The sequence below is a fragment of the Somniosus microcephalus genome, chromosome 1, assembly GCF_052327205.1.
Source record: "Somniosus microcephalus isolate GS21.2 chromosome 1, FLI_Smic_1.0, whole genome shotgun sequence".
Taxonomy (NCBI): Eukaryota; Metazoa; Chordata; class Chondrichthyes; order Squaliformes; family Somniosidae; genus Somniosus; species Somniosus microcephalus.
The window spans coordinates 21,435,172-21,453,770 of record NC_140987.1 but is presented as its reverse complement, the minus strand read 5'-3'; the positions used below and the strand labels follow the sequence as shown (position 1 = coordinate 21,453,770).

General features: G+C 48.8%; 1 protein-coding gene across 1 annotated transcript; it reads left to right on the top strand.

Annotated features, from left to right (window-relative positions):
- The first annotated feature begins 7,079 nt into the window (after positions 1–7,079).
- On the top strand, positions 7,080–16,956 carry vimr1 (vimentin-related 1). The gene is made up of 3 exons (XM_085996197.1): positions 7,080–7,563; positions 12,772–13,437; positions 16,662–16,956. Exons 1-3 carry the CDS (start codon positions 7,080–7,082, stop codon positions 16,748–16,750), a joined length of 1,239 nt encoding a protein of 412 aa, XP_085852323.1. The 3' UTR covers positions 16,751–16,956.
- Positions 16,957–18,599: the final 1,643 nt, after the last annotated feature.

The following is an 18,599-nucleotide window of genomic DNA, read 5'->3' as shown; positions in this document are numbered from 1 at the left end:
GAAATTGGAGGCAAAGTGAATGAAATTGTCTAGTTCAGGGCGAGAGCAGGAAACGGCACTGATACAGTCATCAATGTATTGGAAAAAGAGGTGTGGGAGGGGACACGAGTAGGGCTGGAACAGCATTTTCCAGCGTTTTCTGTTGTTATTTCGGATTTCCAGCATCCGCAGTATTTTGCTATCGTTCTATCAGCATAACCCTCTATTTCCTGCTCCCTCCCCTTAAAAGCATCTATACTATTCGCCTCAACCACATCCTGTGGTAGCGAGTTCCACATTCTCACCACTCTCTGGGTAAAGAAGTTTCTCCTGAATTCCCTATTTGATTTCTTGCTGACTATCTTATATTGATGACCTCTAGTTTTGCTCTTCCCCACAAGTGGAAACACACTCTCTGTGTGTCTACTCTATCAAAACCTTTCATAATTTTACTGACCTCGAGGTAGATCCCTGAAGGTAGCAGGACAGGTAGATAAGGTGGTTAAGAAGGCATACGGGATACTTTCCTTTATTAGCTGAGGTATAGAATATAAGAGCAGGGGGGTTTATGCTTGAACTGTATAAAACACTAGTTAGGCCGCAGTTAGAATACTGCGTACAGTTCTGGTCACCACATTACAGGAAGCATGTGATTGCATTCGAGGGGGTGCAGAGGAGATTTACGAGAACGTTGCCTGGGCTGGAGAATTTTCGCTATGAGGAAAGATTGGATAGGCTGGGGTTGTTTTCTTTGGAACAGAGAAGGCTGAGGGGGGGACCTAATTGAGGTGTATAAAATTATGAGGGGCCTGGATAGAGTGGATAGGAAGGACCTATTTCCCTTAGCAGAGAGGTCAATAACGAGGAGGCACAGATTTAAAGTAATTGGTCGGAGGTTTAGAGGGGAGTTGAGGAGAATTATTTCCACCCAGAGGTTGGTGGGGGTCTGGATCTCACTGCCTGAAAGCGTGGTAGAGACAGAAACCCTTATCGCATTTAAAAAGTACTTGGATATTCACTTGAAGTGCCGTTACCTACAAGGCTACGGACCAAGTGCTTGAAAGTGGGATTAGGCTGGATAGCTCTTTGTCGGCCGGCACGGACAAGATGGGCCGAATGGGTTCTGCTGGGAATCCGGGGTTCTGCTGGGACTCTGGGGTTCTGCTGGGACACTGGGGTTCTGCTGGGACTCTGGGGTTCTGCTGGGATCTGGGGTTCTGCTGGGACGCTGGGACTATGCTGGGTCTCTGGGGCTCTGCTGGGGCTCCGGGGTTCTGCTGGGTTACTGGGGTCCTGCTGGGACTCTGTGATTATGTTGAGTTTCTGGGGTTCTGCTGGGACAATGGGGTTCTGCTGGGACTCTGGGGTTCTGCTGGGGCTGTGTCAGGCGTGGCTCAGTCTTGCCTCTGAGTCAGAAGGTTGTAGATTCAGCTTCCTCTTCTGTAACCCGGGCAGCAAGATCCCTTGAAGAAGAGCAGGGGAGTTCTCCCCGGTGCCCTGGCCAATATTTATCCCTCATCCAAAACCTAAAAGAGATGATCTGGGTTTTTATCTCATTGCTGTTTGTGGGAGCTTGCTGTGCACAAATTGGCTGCTGTATTTCCTACATTACAACAGTGACTCCACTTCGAAAAGTACTTCATTGGCTGTAAAGCGATTTGGGACGTCCTGAGGCCATGAAAGGTGCTATAGAAATGCAAGTCTTTCTTTTGTTTGTTCTTTCTTCATGAACACAACGAGTGCGAAATTCGGTTACGCCCTGTCTGGGGGCGGTAACCGAATTAAGGCCGGACATTGAGCGCCTGGCGCGGAAGTACCGCCCCGGCCGCTAAATTCCACTCACTGCCCCGCACAGGAAGTGGAGCGCAGTCTCGGGCACCCCACTTCCTGGTGGGGCGGTAACCGAGGTGGTGTCAGGCCGCGATCGGCAGCGCTCCGTGGAGGCTTCAGCTAAAGGGGAAGGGCCACTGCGCACTCTGCAGGGCCTCCGATGGCCCCACACTAGGCCACCAGGGTGGCGTGCTGCCGCGGCCTCAGCCCGACACCGAGAATTTTATATCGAGTTTGAAAGTGATTTTAGTTAAATCCGAATCTAGGGTCTTAAATCTAAACAAAGCAAACTACGTAGGTATGAGGGGTGAATTGGCTAAGGTAGATTGGGAAACTACATTAAAAGGCATGACGGTAGACAAGCAATGGCTAGCATTTAAAGAATTAATATATAATTTACAACAAATATGCCTTTCTTTTGAGGTTGTTACTAGCAGAATAGATAATGGGGAACCAGTGGATGTGGTGTATTTGGATTTTCAGAAGGCATTCGATAAGGTGCCACACAAGAGGTTATAGAACCATAGTCATAACGGCACAGAAGGAGGCCATTCGGCCCATCGAGTCGGTGCCAGCTCTCTGTGGAGCGATCCAGTCAGTCCCACTCCCTCGCTCTATCCCCGCAGCCCTGCAAGTTTATTTCCCTCAAGTGCCTATCCAGTCTCCCCTTGAAAAGATTGAATGTCTCCACTTTATTAAACAAAATTAGGGCTCATGGGATTGGGGGTAATATACCAGCATGGATTAAGGATTGGTTAACGGACAGAAAACAGAGAGTAGGAATAAACGGGTCATTTTCGAGTTGGCAGGCTGTAACTAGTGGGGTACCGCAAGGATCAGTGCTTGGGTCTCAGCTATTCACAATCTACATCAATGATTTGGATGAGGGGACCAAATGTAATATATCCAAGTTTGCTGATGGTTCGAAGCTGGGTGGGAATGTAATTTGTGAGGAGGATGCAAGGAGGCTTCAAGGGGATATAGACAGGCTAAGTGAGTGGGCAAGAACATGGCAAATGTAATGTGGAGAAATGGGAAGTTATCCACTTTGGTAGGAAAAATAGAAAAGCAGAGTATTTTTAAATGGTGAGAGATTGGGAAATGTTGGTGTTCAGAGGGACCTGGGTGTCCTTGTACACAAATCACTGAAAGTTAACATTGCAGGTACAGCAAGCAATTAGGAAAGCAGATGGTATGTTGGCCTTTATTACAAGAGGATTTGAGTATAAGAGTAAAGACATCTTACTGCAATTATATAGGGCCCTGGTGAGAGCACACCTGGAGTATTGTGTACAGTTTTGGTCTCCTTACCTAAGGAAGGATATACTTGCCATAGAGGGAGTACAACGAAGGTTCACCAGACTGGTTCCTGGGATGGGGGGATTGTCCTATGAGGAGAGATTGAGTAGACTAGGCCTATATTCTCCAGAGTTTAGAAGAGTGAAGGGTAATCTCACTGAAACGTACAAAATTCTTACAGGACTTTACAGGGTAGATGCAGAGAGGATGTTTCCCCTGGCTGGGGAGTCTAGAACCAGGGGTCACAGTCTCAGATTAAGGGGTCGGCCATTTAGGACTGAGATGAGGAGAAATATCTTCACTCAGAGGGCGGTGAATCTTTAGAATTCTCTACCCCAGAGGGCTGTGGAGGCTCAGTCGTTAAGTATATTCAAGACAGAGATCGATAGATTTTGAATATTAAGGGAATCTATGGGGATAGTGCAGGAAAGTGGAGATGAGGTAGAAGATCAGCCATGATCTTATTGAATGGGAGAGCAGACTCGAGGGGCCAAATGGCCGACTCCTGCTCCTATTTCTTATGCTCTAATGTCCTTATCTGCTTATGATGGTGGCCAGGACCACACCATGGCCCACCACGGAGAGCTGACCTGGAGGTCGGTCAAAAAAAGAAAATGGCGGCGCGGGTCACGGCTGCACCTCCCCTTCAATTACCGCCCGCGAGCAGAGGTCATCACGGTATCGCAACCCGCGAGGCTGGCGCTGACATCGCCCATGGCAGGATCGCCGGGCGCAGCCGAATTTCTACCATGGGGCGGTGAGGGGACGCTACAGGGGACGCACGGCGACGACGCCATTGCCGGAGACGCGGGATGCTACCGGCGGGGGCGCGGCACTATTGGGTAGCGCCTCAGCAATGCCTCGCCGAATTTCCTAGGAGGCGTTTTTATCGCCCCTTCCCCCCCCCCCCCCCACCGCCGGCCGATAAACCCTTTACGCCCCGTTAGCGCCCCCGGAGGCGATAACGGCAGGCGTGAAGGAGCCGAATTTCTCGCCCTTGCTTATGGTTTGCAAACAGGTGTACTGCATCGCCACCTGCTGTCACAGAACGGGACTTCCACACCAGGCTGGCAAACTACAGCAGTGCTTTTCAAATATTTTACGTGGACCAGCAACCCCCTGCAAGTATTGACAACACTCTAGGAGCCCCCATCACCCCGCCACCCCCCCCCCTCAGGTGGATGGAGTTAAGATACAGATCAGCCATGATCTAACTGAACAGGCTCGAGGGGCTGAATGGACTCCCCCTGGTCCCACTCTCCTAACTTTAAAAAAACCTCCGTCAGGTATCCAAAGGAAGATCGTGCTATTACCCACAGGGGAATTGGGCATTTTGATGTCCCATTATGAATCAGTTCGAACAGATACTCTACGTTGTGCTTCCCTGTGTGTTTTCCACTTTCCTTCCTCTCTCTCTCTCTCTCTCTACCTCAGTCACGCAGCCGAGTGTGGATCGGCTTCGGTTTGTCGCTGAAGTGATGTCATTGAGTCGGCCACCTTACGACGATTGAATACGCCGTCTTTCGGATGAGTCGTTAAACCGAGGCCCCGCCTGCTCTCTCAGGTGTACGTAGAAGATCCTACGGCCACTATTTGAAGAAGAGCAGGGGGGTTATCCCGGGTGTCCCGGTCAATATCTATAGGGGAAAAATTAGCAGGGCTATGGAGAAAGAGCAGGGCTGCGGGACTAATTGGACAGCTCTTTCAAAGAGCTGGTCCAGGCAAGATGGGCCGAATGGCCTCCTTCTGTGCTGTACTGTTCTATCCCCCCCTGGCCTCGCCCCCTCCCTATCTCTGTAACCTCCTCCAGCCCTACAACCCTCCGAAATCTCTCCGCTCCTCCAACTCTGGCCTCTTGTGTGATGTGCCTCAATGAATCCGAGACTCGACGTTAACGGAGCAAAGCAAGGCTTTTATTAACTCAGAAAGTAATACACATTGGAGAAGTGTCTCTCATCCAGAGATCTGCTGTACTGCTGTGAGACACGCTGGGGCTTGCTTAAGTAGGGGCCAGGTATGGGCGGAGCCCTACACACAATACAATACAGGTAAGGAAATGAAACTGAAACTAAACTAAACACAGGGAATACAGTGCCTGATGAATGGCATATTTCATCACATTGTGCATCCCCGATTTTCTTTGCCCCCCATTCGGAGGGTTGTGGGGCTGGTGGAGGTCACAGAGATGGGGAGGGGTGAGGCCATTGAGGGATTTAAAGACAAGGATGAGAATTTTAAAATCAAGGCATTGCCGGACTGGGAGCCAGTGTAGGTCAGCGAGCACAGGGGGTGATGGGTGAACGGGACTTGGTGCGAGTTAGGACACGGGCAGCAGAGTTTTGGATGAGCTCAAGTTAACGGAGGGTGGATGATGGGCGGTGGGCCAGGAATAGCAGCCCCCATTGCAGTGTCCAATTGTTTCCAGGGTTCCTGCCTCCACCATTCTGTCCTGAAGCTTATTGATCGCTCCCTGTGTGTGAAGAAGAATCTCCCGATACCAGTCCTGAAATGACCTTTTACTAGTTCCCCCCCCCCCCCGTGTCCCCTAGTTCTACACCCCCCTGATATAAAGGAATATTCTCGGTTAACTTTTTCTATACCCTTAGAAACCTTATAGGATTCTTCCCCCATCCCCCCCACTCAGACACACCCTTTCTAGGTTGAATAGCCCGAGTCCCTCAGTCTTTCTACATAACCACTGACAGCAGGGAGAGCAATTTTAATCTAACCTGCTCATTGGGCAGCTGACGGGATCGGGCTCACTGCTGGTTTTACACAACGCCCAATTCTGCTCTCTACTGAAGTCGATGGGCGGGTCGTAAAACCGACCCAACATCGGGGCGGTACTCCTTCAGTACTGGGCCAATGTAAAGCAAGGGTAAAGGGCAAGGCTGGGGTGGATGAACATAAGAAATAGGAGCAGGAGTAGGTCACACGGCCCCGTCGAGCCTGCTCCGCCATTCAGTAAGATCATGGCTGATCATCTGCCTCAACTCCACTTTCCCGCACTATCTCCATATCCCTTGATTCCCCGAGAGTCCAAAAATCTATCGATCTCCACCTTGAATATACTCAAAGACTCAGCATCCACAGCCCTCTGGGGCAGAGAATTCCAAAGATTCACAACCCTCTGAGTGAAGAAATTCCTCCTCATCTCAGTCTTAAATGGCCGACCCCCTTATTCTGAGACTGTGACCCCCCTAGTTCTAGACACTCCAGCCAGAGGAAACAACCTCTCAGCATCGACCCAGTCAATGGAGGGGAATCTCTTGAAGGAGTTGAAAGGAAATCCCTTGAGGTGTTCTGGAGAAATTCACAAAATGGAAAGAAGAAAACAAAATAATCAAGGCTCAAAAAATGAAAACTGTGCATTCATTTCCAATCCATCATAAGAACATAAGAAATAGGAGCAGGAATAGGCCACTTGGCCCCTCGAGGCTGCTCCGCCATTCAATAAGATCATGGCTGATCTTGGGCTCAAAGCCACTTCCCGCCCGCTCCCCATAACCCTTCACTCCCTTATCTTGCAAAAATCTGTCTATCTCCACCTTAAATGTATTTAATGATCCAGTCTCCACGGCTCTCTGGGGCAGAGAATTCCACAGATTTATGACCCTCTGAGTGAAGAAGTTCCTCCTCAGCTCAGAAGGAGAGGGAGTTGCACATTCCCGATATTGGGTTGGGCTGGTCAGGTTGGTGGAGGGAGGGAGGAGAGAGCTGGATAAGAGAGGTGAGAATAGAATACGACATCCCGCCCGAGAAATGTAGCACTTGGGTGCGAAGACTCTCGGCGGAGCAGGCCCAGAACTGAAGGGGCTGGGCACGGTCATCGTGTTCCTATTTCAAAGCAATTCTGCAAAAATGTTGTGAGAGTTACACAGTGGCTGCCACATTCTTACCGATCCCTATAAAACCACCGGCCGGAGCAGGGGGAATTGGGGAAGAGCATTAAGTCGACAGAAGCGGCGAAGATGAGGAGCTCCTCCTACAGCCAGAAGACCACATCCATGAGCCAGTCCGGCAGGAGCGGAGTGAGGGTCCAGAGCCCGTCTCCGTCCCGCTACCGCTCCCACTCCACCGAGTCCTGGCTCTATTACGGCTCCCGGGGCAGGGCGGGAGGCTTCTGCGCCAGGGCCATCGAGGCCGGCCCGGAGATCCGGACCAACGAGAAGGAGGAGATGCAGCAACTCAACGGCCTCTTTGTTGGCTACATCGACAAGGTGAGGGGCCTGGAGCAGCGCAACTCCCAGCTGCGGCAGGAGCTGGTGGCCCTGAGGGCCAGGTTCAAGGTGCCCCGGGGGCTGGGGGATGAGTACCAGCGGCAGTTCAAGGAGCTGAGGGAGCTGATCGAGAGGCTGACCCACGAGAAAGGGGTGGCTGAGATCGAGATGGGCAACACCGAGGAGGAGATCGACTCCTGGAGGCTCAAGTGCCAGGAGGAACTGGACCTTAAAGGTAAGCCTACCTGTTCTCATTGGGTGGACATCAATTGACATTGGAAAAGGTGCCAAGCTGAACCGTGTTCACCCATCATCTTGTCGTGTTCAATAACAATACAGTAATAGTAATAGAGTACAAAAGAATAATAGAATACAAGACTTTCAATATTTCAATACAGATAGGTGTGAGGTGCAGGAAGGATGTTCCCGATGGCGGGGAGTCCAGAACCAGGGGTCACAGTCTATAGATAAGGGGTAAGCCATTTAGGACTGAGATGAGGAGGAATTTCTTCACCCAGAGAGTGGTGAACCTGTGGAATTCTCTACCACACAGGGCGGTGGAGGCCAGTTCATTAAATATATTCAAGAAGGAGTTGGATATATTTCTTGAGGCTAAAGGGATCAAGGGGTATGAGGAGAAGGCAGGGACAGGGTACTGAATTTGGATGATCGGCCATGATCTCATTGAATGGCGGAGCAGGCTCGAGGGGCCGAATGGCCTACTCCTGCTCCTATCTTCTATGTTTCTATGTGTTGCATTTTGGTAGGAGGTATGAGGAGGCCACGTACTGCTTGGCTACTAAGAGTGCGAAATGGGGAAGAGGAGCATAAGGGATCTGCGGGTGAGACCACACCTGGAGTACTGCGTACAGTTTTGGTCTCCTTATTTAAGGAGGGATATACTTGCATTGGAGGCAGTTCAGAGAAGGTTCATGAGGTTGATTCCTGGGATGAAGGGGTTGTCTTATGTGAGAAGGTGGAGCAGGTTGGGCCTATACTCACTGGAGTTTAGAAGAATGAGAGGTGATCTTATTGAAACATATAACATTCTGAGGGGGCTCGACAGGGTAGATGCAGGGAGGATGTTTCCCCTCGTGGGGGTATCTAGAACTCGGCGGCATAGTCTCAGACTAAGAGGTCGCCCATTTAAAACGGAGATGAGGAGGAATTTCTTCTCTCAGAGGGTCGTGAATCTGTGGAATTCTCTGCCCCAGAGAGCTGTGGAGGCGGAGTCATTAAATACATTTAAGGTGGAGATAGACAGTTTTTTGAACGATAAGGGGGTCCAGGGTTATGGGGAGCGGGCAGGGAAGTGGAGTTGAGGCCAAGATCAGATCAGCCATGATCTTATTGAATGGCGGAGCAGGCTCGAGGGGCCGAATGGCCTACTCCTGTTCCTACGTCTTATGTTCTTTTGTTCTTGTATACACTAATCACTAAAAGTAGCAAGTAAGGCCATAAAAAAGAGCAAACCAAGCAGTGGGGTTCATTTTGGTCACCAATGGTGGAGCGGTGAAAATCGGGGATGCGCAAGAGGCCAGAACTGGAGGAGCGCTGAGATCTCGGAGGGTTGTGGGGCTGGAGGAGGTTACAGAGATAGGGAGAGGGGGGGCGAGGCCACGGAGGGATTTGAACAGGAGGATGAGAATTTTTAAATCGAGGTGCTGCCGGATCGGGAGCCAATGTAGGTCAGCGAGCACAGAGAGGGTAGAAACATAGAAACATAGAAGATAGGAGCAGGAGTAGGCCATTCGGCCCCTCGAGCCTGCCCCGCCATTCAATGAGATCATGGCTGATCATCCAAATTCAGTACCCTGTCCCTGCCTTCTCCCCATATCCCTTGATCCCTTTAGCCTTAAGAAATATATTCAACTCTTTCTTGAATATATTTAATGAACTGGCCTCCACCGCCCTCTGTGGTAGAGAATTCCACAGGTTCACCATTCTCTGGGTGAAGAAATTCCTCCTCATTTCAGTCCTAAATGGCTTACGGGATTTAGGGCTCCTTCAGGGAATTCCGGAGCTCAGGGTCTCGGGCAGCTGAAGGCACTGCCACCAATTAACATCCCGGTGTGAGTGCGTGGCTTTGCAATGTGCGATTTCAAAGGCGAGTCATTAATTTTGATGAAGAGCAGGCATTCTTCTGTTTCTCATTAAGGGAGGAATTACCATGGGATGGGGGAAGGGCTGGGTGGAGAGCCACCTCAGAACACTGGAACATCAATCACAATATTTACAAATAGCTTTGAGACTATTCTTTCATTCCCAGTTCAGAACATCTGGCTTTGGGGAACAGAGGAGGGCGAAATTCCTCCTGTCATTAGTTTTTGGAGGAAATATCGACGGTAGTGCACTTTACAAACGCACTTTACAAACAATTACGTAGAATCTACAGCACAGAAAAAGGATATTCGGCCCAACTGCTCCGTGCTGGTGTTTATTCTCCACAACAGCCTCCTCCCGCCCTAGGCCATTGAAGAAGGGTCAAACCCGAAACGTCAACTCAAATTTCTCTCCACGGATGTTGCCTGACCTGCTGAGTTTTTCCAGCATTTTCTGTTGTTATTTCTCCTCCCGCCCTACTTCATCTCACCCCATCAGTATAATCCCTTTATTCCTTTCTCCCTCATGTGTTTATCCAGCTACCCCCCCCAAATGCATCTCTGCTATTCGTCTCAACCACTCCCTGTGGTAGCGAGTTCCTAGACACAAAAGGCATCAAGGGGTGACGTAAGAAAACTACTAGGCACGTGGTCTAAGCGTTAAACAAAGCTTTAATCAACTGTTTAACAACATGGAGGTCTAGTTGTGTCCTTCACTAGTTCCTGTTAAAGAATGTCCTGAGTAAGCTGGGCCCATGCCTGAGTATTTATACTCTCCCTGGACAGTGCCACCCGCAGGGTGCTCAGTTGATTCATGTCAAGGGGTAGGGGGAGAGTGCGGGAATATGGTGCTGAGATAGAGGATCAGCCATGATCATATTGAATGGCGGAGCAGGCTCGAAGGGCCGAATGGCCTACTCCTGCTCCTATTTTTCTATGTTTCTATGTTTCCACATTCTAACCACTCTCTGGGTAAAGGGGAGTTATCCCCGTGTGTCCTGGGGCCAATATTCATCCCTCGGCCGACATAACAAAAAAACAGATTATCTGGTCATTTATCCCATTGCTGTTTGTGGGAGCTTGCTGTGCGCAAATTGGCTGCCGCGTTTCCTACATTACAACAGTGGCTACACGTCAAAAAAAAGTACTTCATTGGCTGTAAAGCGCTTTGAGATGTCCGGTGGTCGTGAAAGGCGCTACAGAAATGCAAGTCTTTCTTTCTTTAAAGGGGTTTCTCCTGAATTCCTTATGGGATTTATTGGTGACTGTGTTATATTTCTGGCCCCTAGTTCTGGACTCCCCCACAAGCGGAAACATTTTCTCTACATTTACCTGATCGAACCCCTTCATAATTTTAAAGACCTCCTTCAGTCATCCCTTTAGGAGAGAAAACAACCTCAGCTTGTTCAATCTTTCCCGATAGGTACAACTTTATTGTTAAAATTGATGACATGAGGAATATCGCTCCCAAAGTGTTTTGTCAAAGGATTGTCACAGTACCTTAGACTGTGCGTGAGATCTGCCACTGGGACACCGCTAGAAGGAGTTCACCCTGAGCAGTAGTCGACCAGGTGATACGGTGAGGGGTGCGGGGGGCGGTGGGGGGGGGAGAGATAACATTGTCATGAGAAAGAAAAAAGAAGACAGACCTTTCATTACCTCAGGACGTCCCAAAGTGCTTTGCAGGATGATGATCAGATGTCAGAGCCCCAACAACAACTGGCATTTGTATAGCGCCTTTAACAGAGTGAACCGTCCCAAGGCGCTTCACAGGAGCGTAATCAAACAACATTTACCACCGAGCCACGTCAGGAGATATTAGGGCAGAAAGATAGGTTTTATGGAGGGCCTTAAAGGAGCAGAGAGAGGCGGAGAGGTTTAGGGAGGGAATTCCAGAGCTTTGGGCCCAGGCAGCTGAAGGCACGGCCGCCAATGGTGGAGCGATTACAATCAGGGATGCGCAAGAGGAATCGGAGGAGCGCAGAGATCTCGGGGGTGGGTGGGTGTGGTTGTGGGGCTGTAGGAGGTTACAGAGGTAGGGAGGGGGAGAGGCCATGGAGGGATTTGAAAACAAGGATGAGAATTTTGAAATCGAGGCGTTGCTTAACCGGGAGCCAATGTAGGTCAGCGAGCACAGGGGTCATGGGCGATCGGGACTTGGTGCGAGTTAGGACACGGGCAGCTGAGTTTTGGATGAGCCCAAGTTTATGGGAGGTAGAACGTGGGAGGCCGGCCAGGAGTGCTGATGGCTGGGTGTAGTGTCCCTCCTGCTGATCTGGCGGAGACCAGTAACCCAACAGAATATTGTTCTTCTACAACTTCTCTGGATCCCAACTACAGTACAGATTGGGGAGGGAGAGCAATGAACTAAACACCTTCAATATACGTCCCCCACTTTCTGTGCTTGACTCTGATCGAATGTACAGTAAATGGGCGACGCTGTAAATAGGCACATTCGGCAGTCAGTCAGAGGCTGCCGGCTGTTGCTGAGATTGGAAACTACTTGTAAATTCCTGGCTCCAGGTTGGAAGAAACCAACAATAAACTGGCTTTCTTTCTCTTTTTTAAAAAATCTGTTTTTTTTAATAGTTTCACTGGTAGATTCCCTCTCTGCTCAGTTGTGATTTGTTGTTTTATGAATGATATTTGAGCCAATTGGGTGCAAGTGTGATGCACAGTTTGCACGTGTGACACTTTCAGGTGTGAGACTTTGTAGACAGGCACTAAACACAAGACTTTTATATATAAATAGGTGTGTTTCTGTCTGTGTGTCTGTGTGTGTGTCTGTGTCTGAGTGTGTGTGTGCGTGTCTGTGGGTGTTTGTGGCTGAGTATGTGTCTGTGTGTATGTGTCTGTGTGTGTGTGTGTCTGTGTGTGTCTGTCTGTCTGTGTGTGTGTCTGTGTGTGTGTGTCTGTGCCTGTGTGTTTGTGTCTATGTCTGTGTGTCTGTCTATGCGTGTGTCTGTGTCTGAGTGTGTGTGTGTCTATGTGTGTGTCTGTGTCTGAGTGTCTGTGTGTGTGTCTGTGCATGTGTCTGTGTGTGTGTGTGTGTCTGTGTGTGTGTCTGTGTCTGTGTGTGTGTCTGTGTGTGTGTCTGTGCGTGTGTCTGTGTCTGAGTGTGTGTGTGTCTGTGTCTGAGTGTGTGTGTGTCTGTGTCTGAGTGTGTGTGTCTGTGTGTGTGTCTGTGTGTGTGTCTGTGCGTGTGTCTGTGTCTGAGTGTGTGTGTGTCTGTGTCTGAGTGTGTGTGTGCCTGTGTGTGTGTCTGTGTCTGTGTATGTGTCTGTGTGTGTTTACTATGCAAAGTATAAAGTCAAATAAACCCTTTGCTTTCACCGTCCAAGATGAAGCGGAGAGGATCCTGAGAGATTTCCGGAAGGACGTGGACGATGCCACCTTGCAGAAGGCCGACCTGGAGAGAAACATCGAGCAGCTTGTGGCAGAGATCGGCTTCCTGAGGAAGATGCACGAGGAAGAGGTGGCTGACCTTGTCCGGCAGATCGAAGAGTCCAAGGTCTCGGTGGAACTGGACTCCACCCGCCCAGACCTGGGAGCCGCCTTGCGCTCCGTTCGAGAGCAGATGGAAGAGATTTCCGCCAAGAACTTGAGGGAGGCCGAGGCCTGGTACAAGACCAAGTTCGACAGCCTGCGGCACCACGCCACCAAGTACGACGAGCAGATCCAGAGCACCAAGGACGAGATCAGCATCCTGCGCCAGCAGATCGTGGACCTGCAGGGCGAGATCGGCTCCCTGAGAAGCGCCAACCAGTGCCTTGAGAGCCAGCTGGAGGACATGGAGGCCAGTCACCTGGAGAAAGTGGCAAGCCTGCAGTGCGCCATCGCCCAGCTGGAGTGCCAGCTGCGGGAAACCAAAGCCGAGATGGCGCAGTACTTGCGGGAATACCAGGAGCTGCTCAACGTCAAGCTAAGGCTGGACGCAGAGATCGCCACCTACAGGAAGCTGCTGGAAGCTGAGGAGCAGAGGCTGGGATTGTCCGCAGGTAGGTCGAGTGCCTGGAGCCTTTCCTTCTCTCTCAGCAGGTACAAAGTATTTACAGCACAGAAACAATCCATTCGACCCAACTGGTCCGTGCCGGTGTTTCTGCTCCACACGAGCCTCCTCCCGCCTCCTCTTCATCTCACCCTATCAGCATTTCCTCCTAGTCCTTTCTCCCTCATGTGTTTATCCAGCTTCCCCTTAATTGCATCTATACTGTTCGCCTCAACCACTCCCTGTGGTAGCGAGTTCCACATTCTCACCACTCTCTGGGCAAAGAAGTTTCTCCTGAATTCCCGATTGGATTTATTAGTGATTATCTTATATTTATGGCACCTAGTCCTCGTTTCGCCCACATGTGGAAACATCTCTACATCAACCCCATCAAACTCTGTCGTAATTTTAAAGACCTCTATCAGGTCATCCCCTCATCCTGCTCGAGAGGAAAGAGCCCCGGCCCGTTCAGTCTTTCCTGATGGGTAGAACCTCTCAGTTCTGGTATCATTCTAGTAAATCTTTTCTTGTATCTTCTCCAGGGCCTCCATATCCTTTTTATAATATGGAGACCAGAACTGTTCACAGTAACTCCAAGTGCGGTCTAACCAAGGTTCGATACAAGTTTAACATCACTTCTCTGCTTTTCAATTCTATCCCTCTACAAATCAACCCCGGTGCTTGGTTTGCCTTTTTTTATGGTCTTATTAACCTGTGTCAATGTATTTAGTGATTTGTGGATCTGTACCCCGAGATCCCTTTGTGCCTCTACCCCATTTACACTCTTACTATCCAAGCAGTTCTTCCGACCAAAATGTACCACCTGACACTTGTCTTTATTGAAGTTCATTAACCAATTACACGCCCATTCTGCAAGTTTATTAATGTCTCCTTGTATTTAGTAGAACTTTTTTCTCCTTTTATTGATATTTTATCCACGATTTTCATCATTCTTCTCGATCTCTTACCCTTTTCATCATCCGATCCATACCACCCCCCCGGTCCAATATCGCATAAAATCATGAAGGGGTTTGATAGGGTAGACGTAGAATCATAGAATCGTAGAATGGTTCCAGCACAGAAGGAGGCCATTCGGCCCGTCGAGCACCGTGCCGGCTCTCTGCAAGAGCACTTCAGCTAGTCCCACTCCCCCGCCCTTTCCCCGTAGCCCTGCAAATTTTTTTCCTTCAGGTACTTTATCAGGTATATATTCAAGAAGGAGTTAGATATATTTCTTAAGGCTAAGGGGATCAAGGGATATGGGGAGAAAGCAGGGACAGGGTACTGAATTTGGATGATCAGCCATGATCTCATTGAATATCGGAGCAGGCTCGAAGGGCCGAATGGCCTACTCCTGCTCCTATCTTCTATGTTTCTATGTTTCTATCCAACTCCCTTTTGAAAGCCACGATTGAATCTGCCTCCACCACCCTTTCAGGCAGTGCATTCCAGATCCTAATCACTCGCTGCGTAAAAAAGTTTTTCCTCGTGTCGCCTTTGGTTCTTTTGCCAATCACCTTGAATCTGTGTCCTCTGGTTCTCGACCCTTCTGCCAATGGGAACAGTTTCTCTCTCTCTACTCTGTCCAGACCCATCATGATTTTGAACACCTCTATTAAATCTCCTCTCAACCTTCTCTGCTCTAAGGAGAACAATCCCAGCTTCTCCAGTCTATCCACGTAACTGAAGTCCCTCATCCCTGGAACCATTCTCGTAAATCTTTTCTGCACCCTCTCTAAGGCCTTCACATCCTTCATAAATTGTGGTGCCCAGAATTGGACACAATACTCCAGTTGGGGCCAAACCAGTGTTTTATAAAGGTTCATCATAACTTCCTTTCTTTTGTATTCTACACCTCTATTTATGAAGCCCAGGATCCTGTAAGCCTTTTTAACTGCTTTCTCAACCTGCCCTGCCACCTTCAACGATTTGTGCACATATACCCCCAGGTCTCTCTGTTCATGCACCCCTTTCGTTTATATTGCCTCTCCTCATTCTTTTTACCAAAATGTATCACTTCGCACTTTTCTGCGTTAAATTTCATCTGCCACGTGTCTGCCCATTCCACCAGCCTGTCTATGTCTTCCTGAAGTTCATCACTCTCCTCCTCACTGTTCACTATACTTCCAAGTTTTGTGTCATCTGCAAATTTTGAAATTGTGCCCTGTACTCCCAAGTCTAAGTCATTAATATATATCAAGAAACACAGTGGTCCTAGAACTGACCGCTGGGGAACACCACTGTGTACCTTCCTCCAGTTTGTAAAACAATCGTTCACCATTACTCCCTGTTTCCTGTCACTCAGCCAATTTTATATCCAAGCTGCCACTGTCCCTTTTATTCCATGGGCTTCAACTTTGCTGGCAAACCTATTACTGTATGTGGCACTTTATCAAACATAGAGAAAATGTTTCCACTTGTGGCAGGGTTGGGGGGGGGGCGTGGAGGAGACCAAAACTAGGGGCAATAAATATAAAATAGTCATTAATAAATCCAATAGGGAATTCAGGAGAAACTTCTTTACTCAAAGAGTGGTGGGAATGTGGAACTCGCTACCACATGGCGTAGTTGAGGCGAATAGTAAAGATGCATTTATGGGGAAGCTAGATAAGTACATGAGGGAGAAAGGAATAGAAGGATATACTGATAGAAACATGGAAAGATAGGAGCAGGAGTCGGCCATTCGGCCCTTCGAGCCTGCTCCGCCATTCAATATGATCATGGCTGATCATATTATATAAAGTAGGGGTGGGAGGAGGCTCGTGTGGATGGACCAGTTGGGCCGAATGGCCTGTTTCGACACTAAGTGTAAAATTCACCTCACTGTGTTATTTAACTGCAGCAGTGAGCATAGAACCCAAGGACATAGAAACATATGACACTGACGGGCAAGCAAAGACCAGCTGGTCCATCAAGCTGGCCCCACACTCACAATGACTGCAGCATCATGACTGGACACTTCCCACTGTGGCAGGATTAAGTTTATATGCCAGACGTAACAATTTGGATTGGATTTTGAAGTTATTTAAAGAACAGTTGGACTGTGCGGAGGGGGGGGTGGGGGTGGTGGGGTGCGGGGGGACTGCAAGATTTTGTTTTTGCAAATGGATGAGCAGGGACGAGCATGATGGGATGAAATTTTAAAAAGTTTTGATTTTACGGCACATCTCCCTGAGTCTGCCCGCGGGGCTTTCAAGTGTTGTTGCTGTTGCCTTGACCTCAGCCCGTCTTATTATTATTTAGCAGGAGCTTCCTCCGTTACCAAAGAGAAGAAAACGGAATCCATCACTCGTAACGTAGAAACCCACACGGCCCATAAAGTGACTGCCTAAGTGAAGACCGAGGGACCCACGAGAGACTTCACGTCCGCACGGCCGATGAAAGTCGGAGCCCACCCCGTATTAATATCTCCTCGTGCGAGTGATCTCAATTTTAAAATGTTTGGTGTTGACAAAATGATGGGAGGTTTTCTGCAGTAGTGCACACGCGAGTGATGTAAAGATACTAACGTTTAATAACTTCACATTATATTGTCTTGAAATGTGTGCGTCGCGATGTAAAATGAATGTGACGGCAATCAGCAGGAGAGTCGGAGCCTGCAGCAATAAAGCTTATGTGACAGCACGACAATTGTACGTCGCCCGTTTCTTCTTCGAATACTATTGGCAGCTTCCAATCCCAGAGAATTTTTATCTAAAAGAGACTTGCATATATATATAGCGCCTTTCACGACCACCGGATGTGCCAAAGCTCTTTATAGCTAATGAAGTACTTTTTGAAGTGTGGTCACTGTTGTAATATAGGAAGTGCGGCAGCCAATTGCACACAGCAAGCTCCCACAAACAGCAATGTGTGATACTGACCAGATAATCTGTTTTTGTGATGTTGATTGAGGGATAAATATTCGCCCAGGACACCGGGGAGAACTCCCCTGCCCTTCTTCGAAATAGTGCCGTGGGATTTTTTACATCCACCTGAGAGGGCAGACGGGGCCTCGGTTTAACATCTCATCCGAAAGACGGCACCTCTGACAGTGCAGCACTCCCTCAGCACTGCACTGGGAGTGTCAGCCTAGCTTTTTGTGCTCAAGTCTCTGAAGTGGGACTTGAACCCACAATCTTCTGACTCAGAGGCGAAGGTGCTGCCCACTGAGCCACAGCTGACACACATTAAATACGCAAAACTCAGATCTACACATTTAAAAAAAAAATTAGACAAGGTCATTTTATCAGAAAATCAAGTGGGTTTTTCAGGTCAAAACCATTTAGGCTTTGTGACATGACCTTGAACTTTTAGAAAAAGTGGGACTCAGAAAGCTACAGAAAATAGTTTGAGATGAGGAAAGGTCATTTAGACCACCTTAGCCCAACTGTCCAGATAAATCTACAGCCCACCCCGGTCCCGTCACAGCACCCAGTTGGCTCTTCAATGATCCCAAGGGTTTTGCCGCAACTACCCAACTTGGTTACCCACTCCCAAGTTGGTAATTCTTAGTCCGAAGAACTTCCTAGTTAGGATCATAGGAACAGGAGGAGGCCATTCAGCACCTCGAGCTTGTTCCGCCATTCAATTAGGTCATGGCTATATGTATCTTAACTCCATTTACCCGGCTTGGTTCCATAACCCTCAATATACCCCTACCTAACAAAAATCTATCAAACATGTTTTGGAATTTTCAATTGACCCCCAGCCTCAACAACTTTTGTGGGGGGCGGGGAATAGGGAAAGAGCAAGAGTTCCTGATTTCCACTACCCGTTGTGTGAAGATGTGTTTCCTGACATCACTCCTGAACAGCCTGAATGTTCTTAAAACATGTCATACCAGTTCTGAAAATATAGTTACAATGAACGTGCTGGAAAATGGGACGTCACCTCCACTGTGCCACAGGTTGGTTTAAATACATGAATACGCAGACAGAACAGCTATCAACATCTCTACTTCTAAAGATGTATTGTTGGCCTAAAGCCGTTGAATAGATGTTGACCCAAGAACCCAAACTTAGGCTTCACCACGTAAACTTTCTGGTAAAGCATTTTCAGAAAACATGTCCTCTACGCAATCCAGTGCGAGCTACCAGTGCCACACCAAAACATACAACAAAAACCCATCTGGTTCACTTAATGCCCTTTAGGGAAGGAAATCTGCCGTCCTTACCCGGTTTGGCAATGTGGTTGACTCTT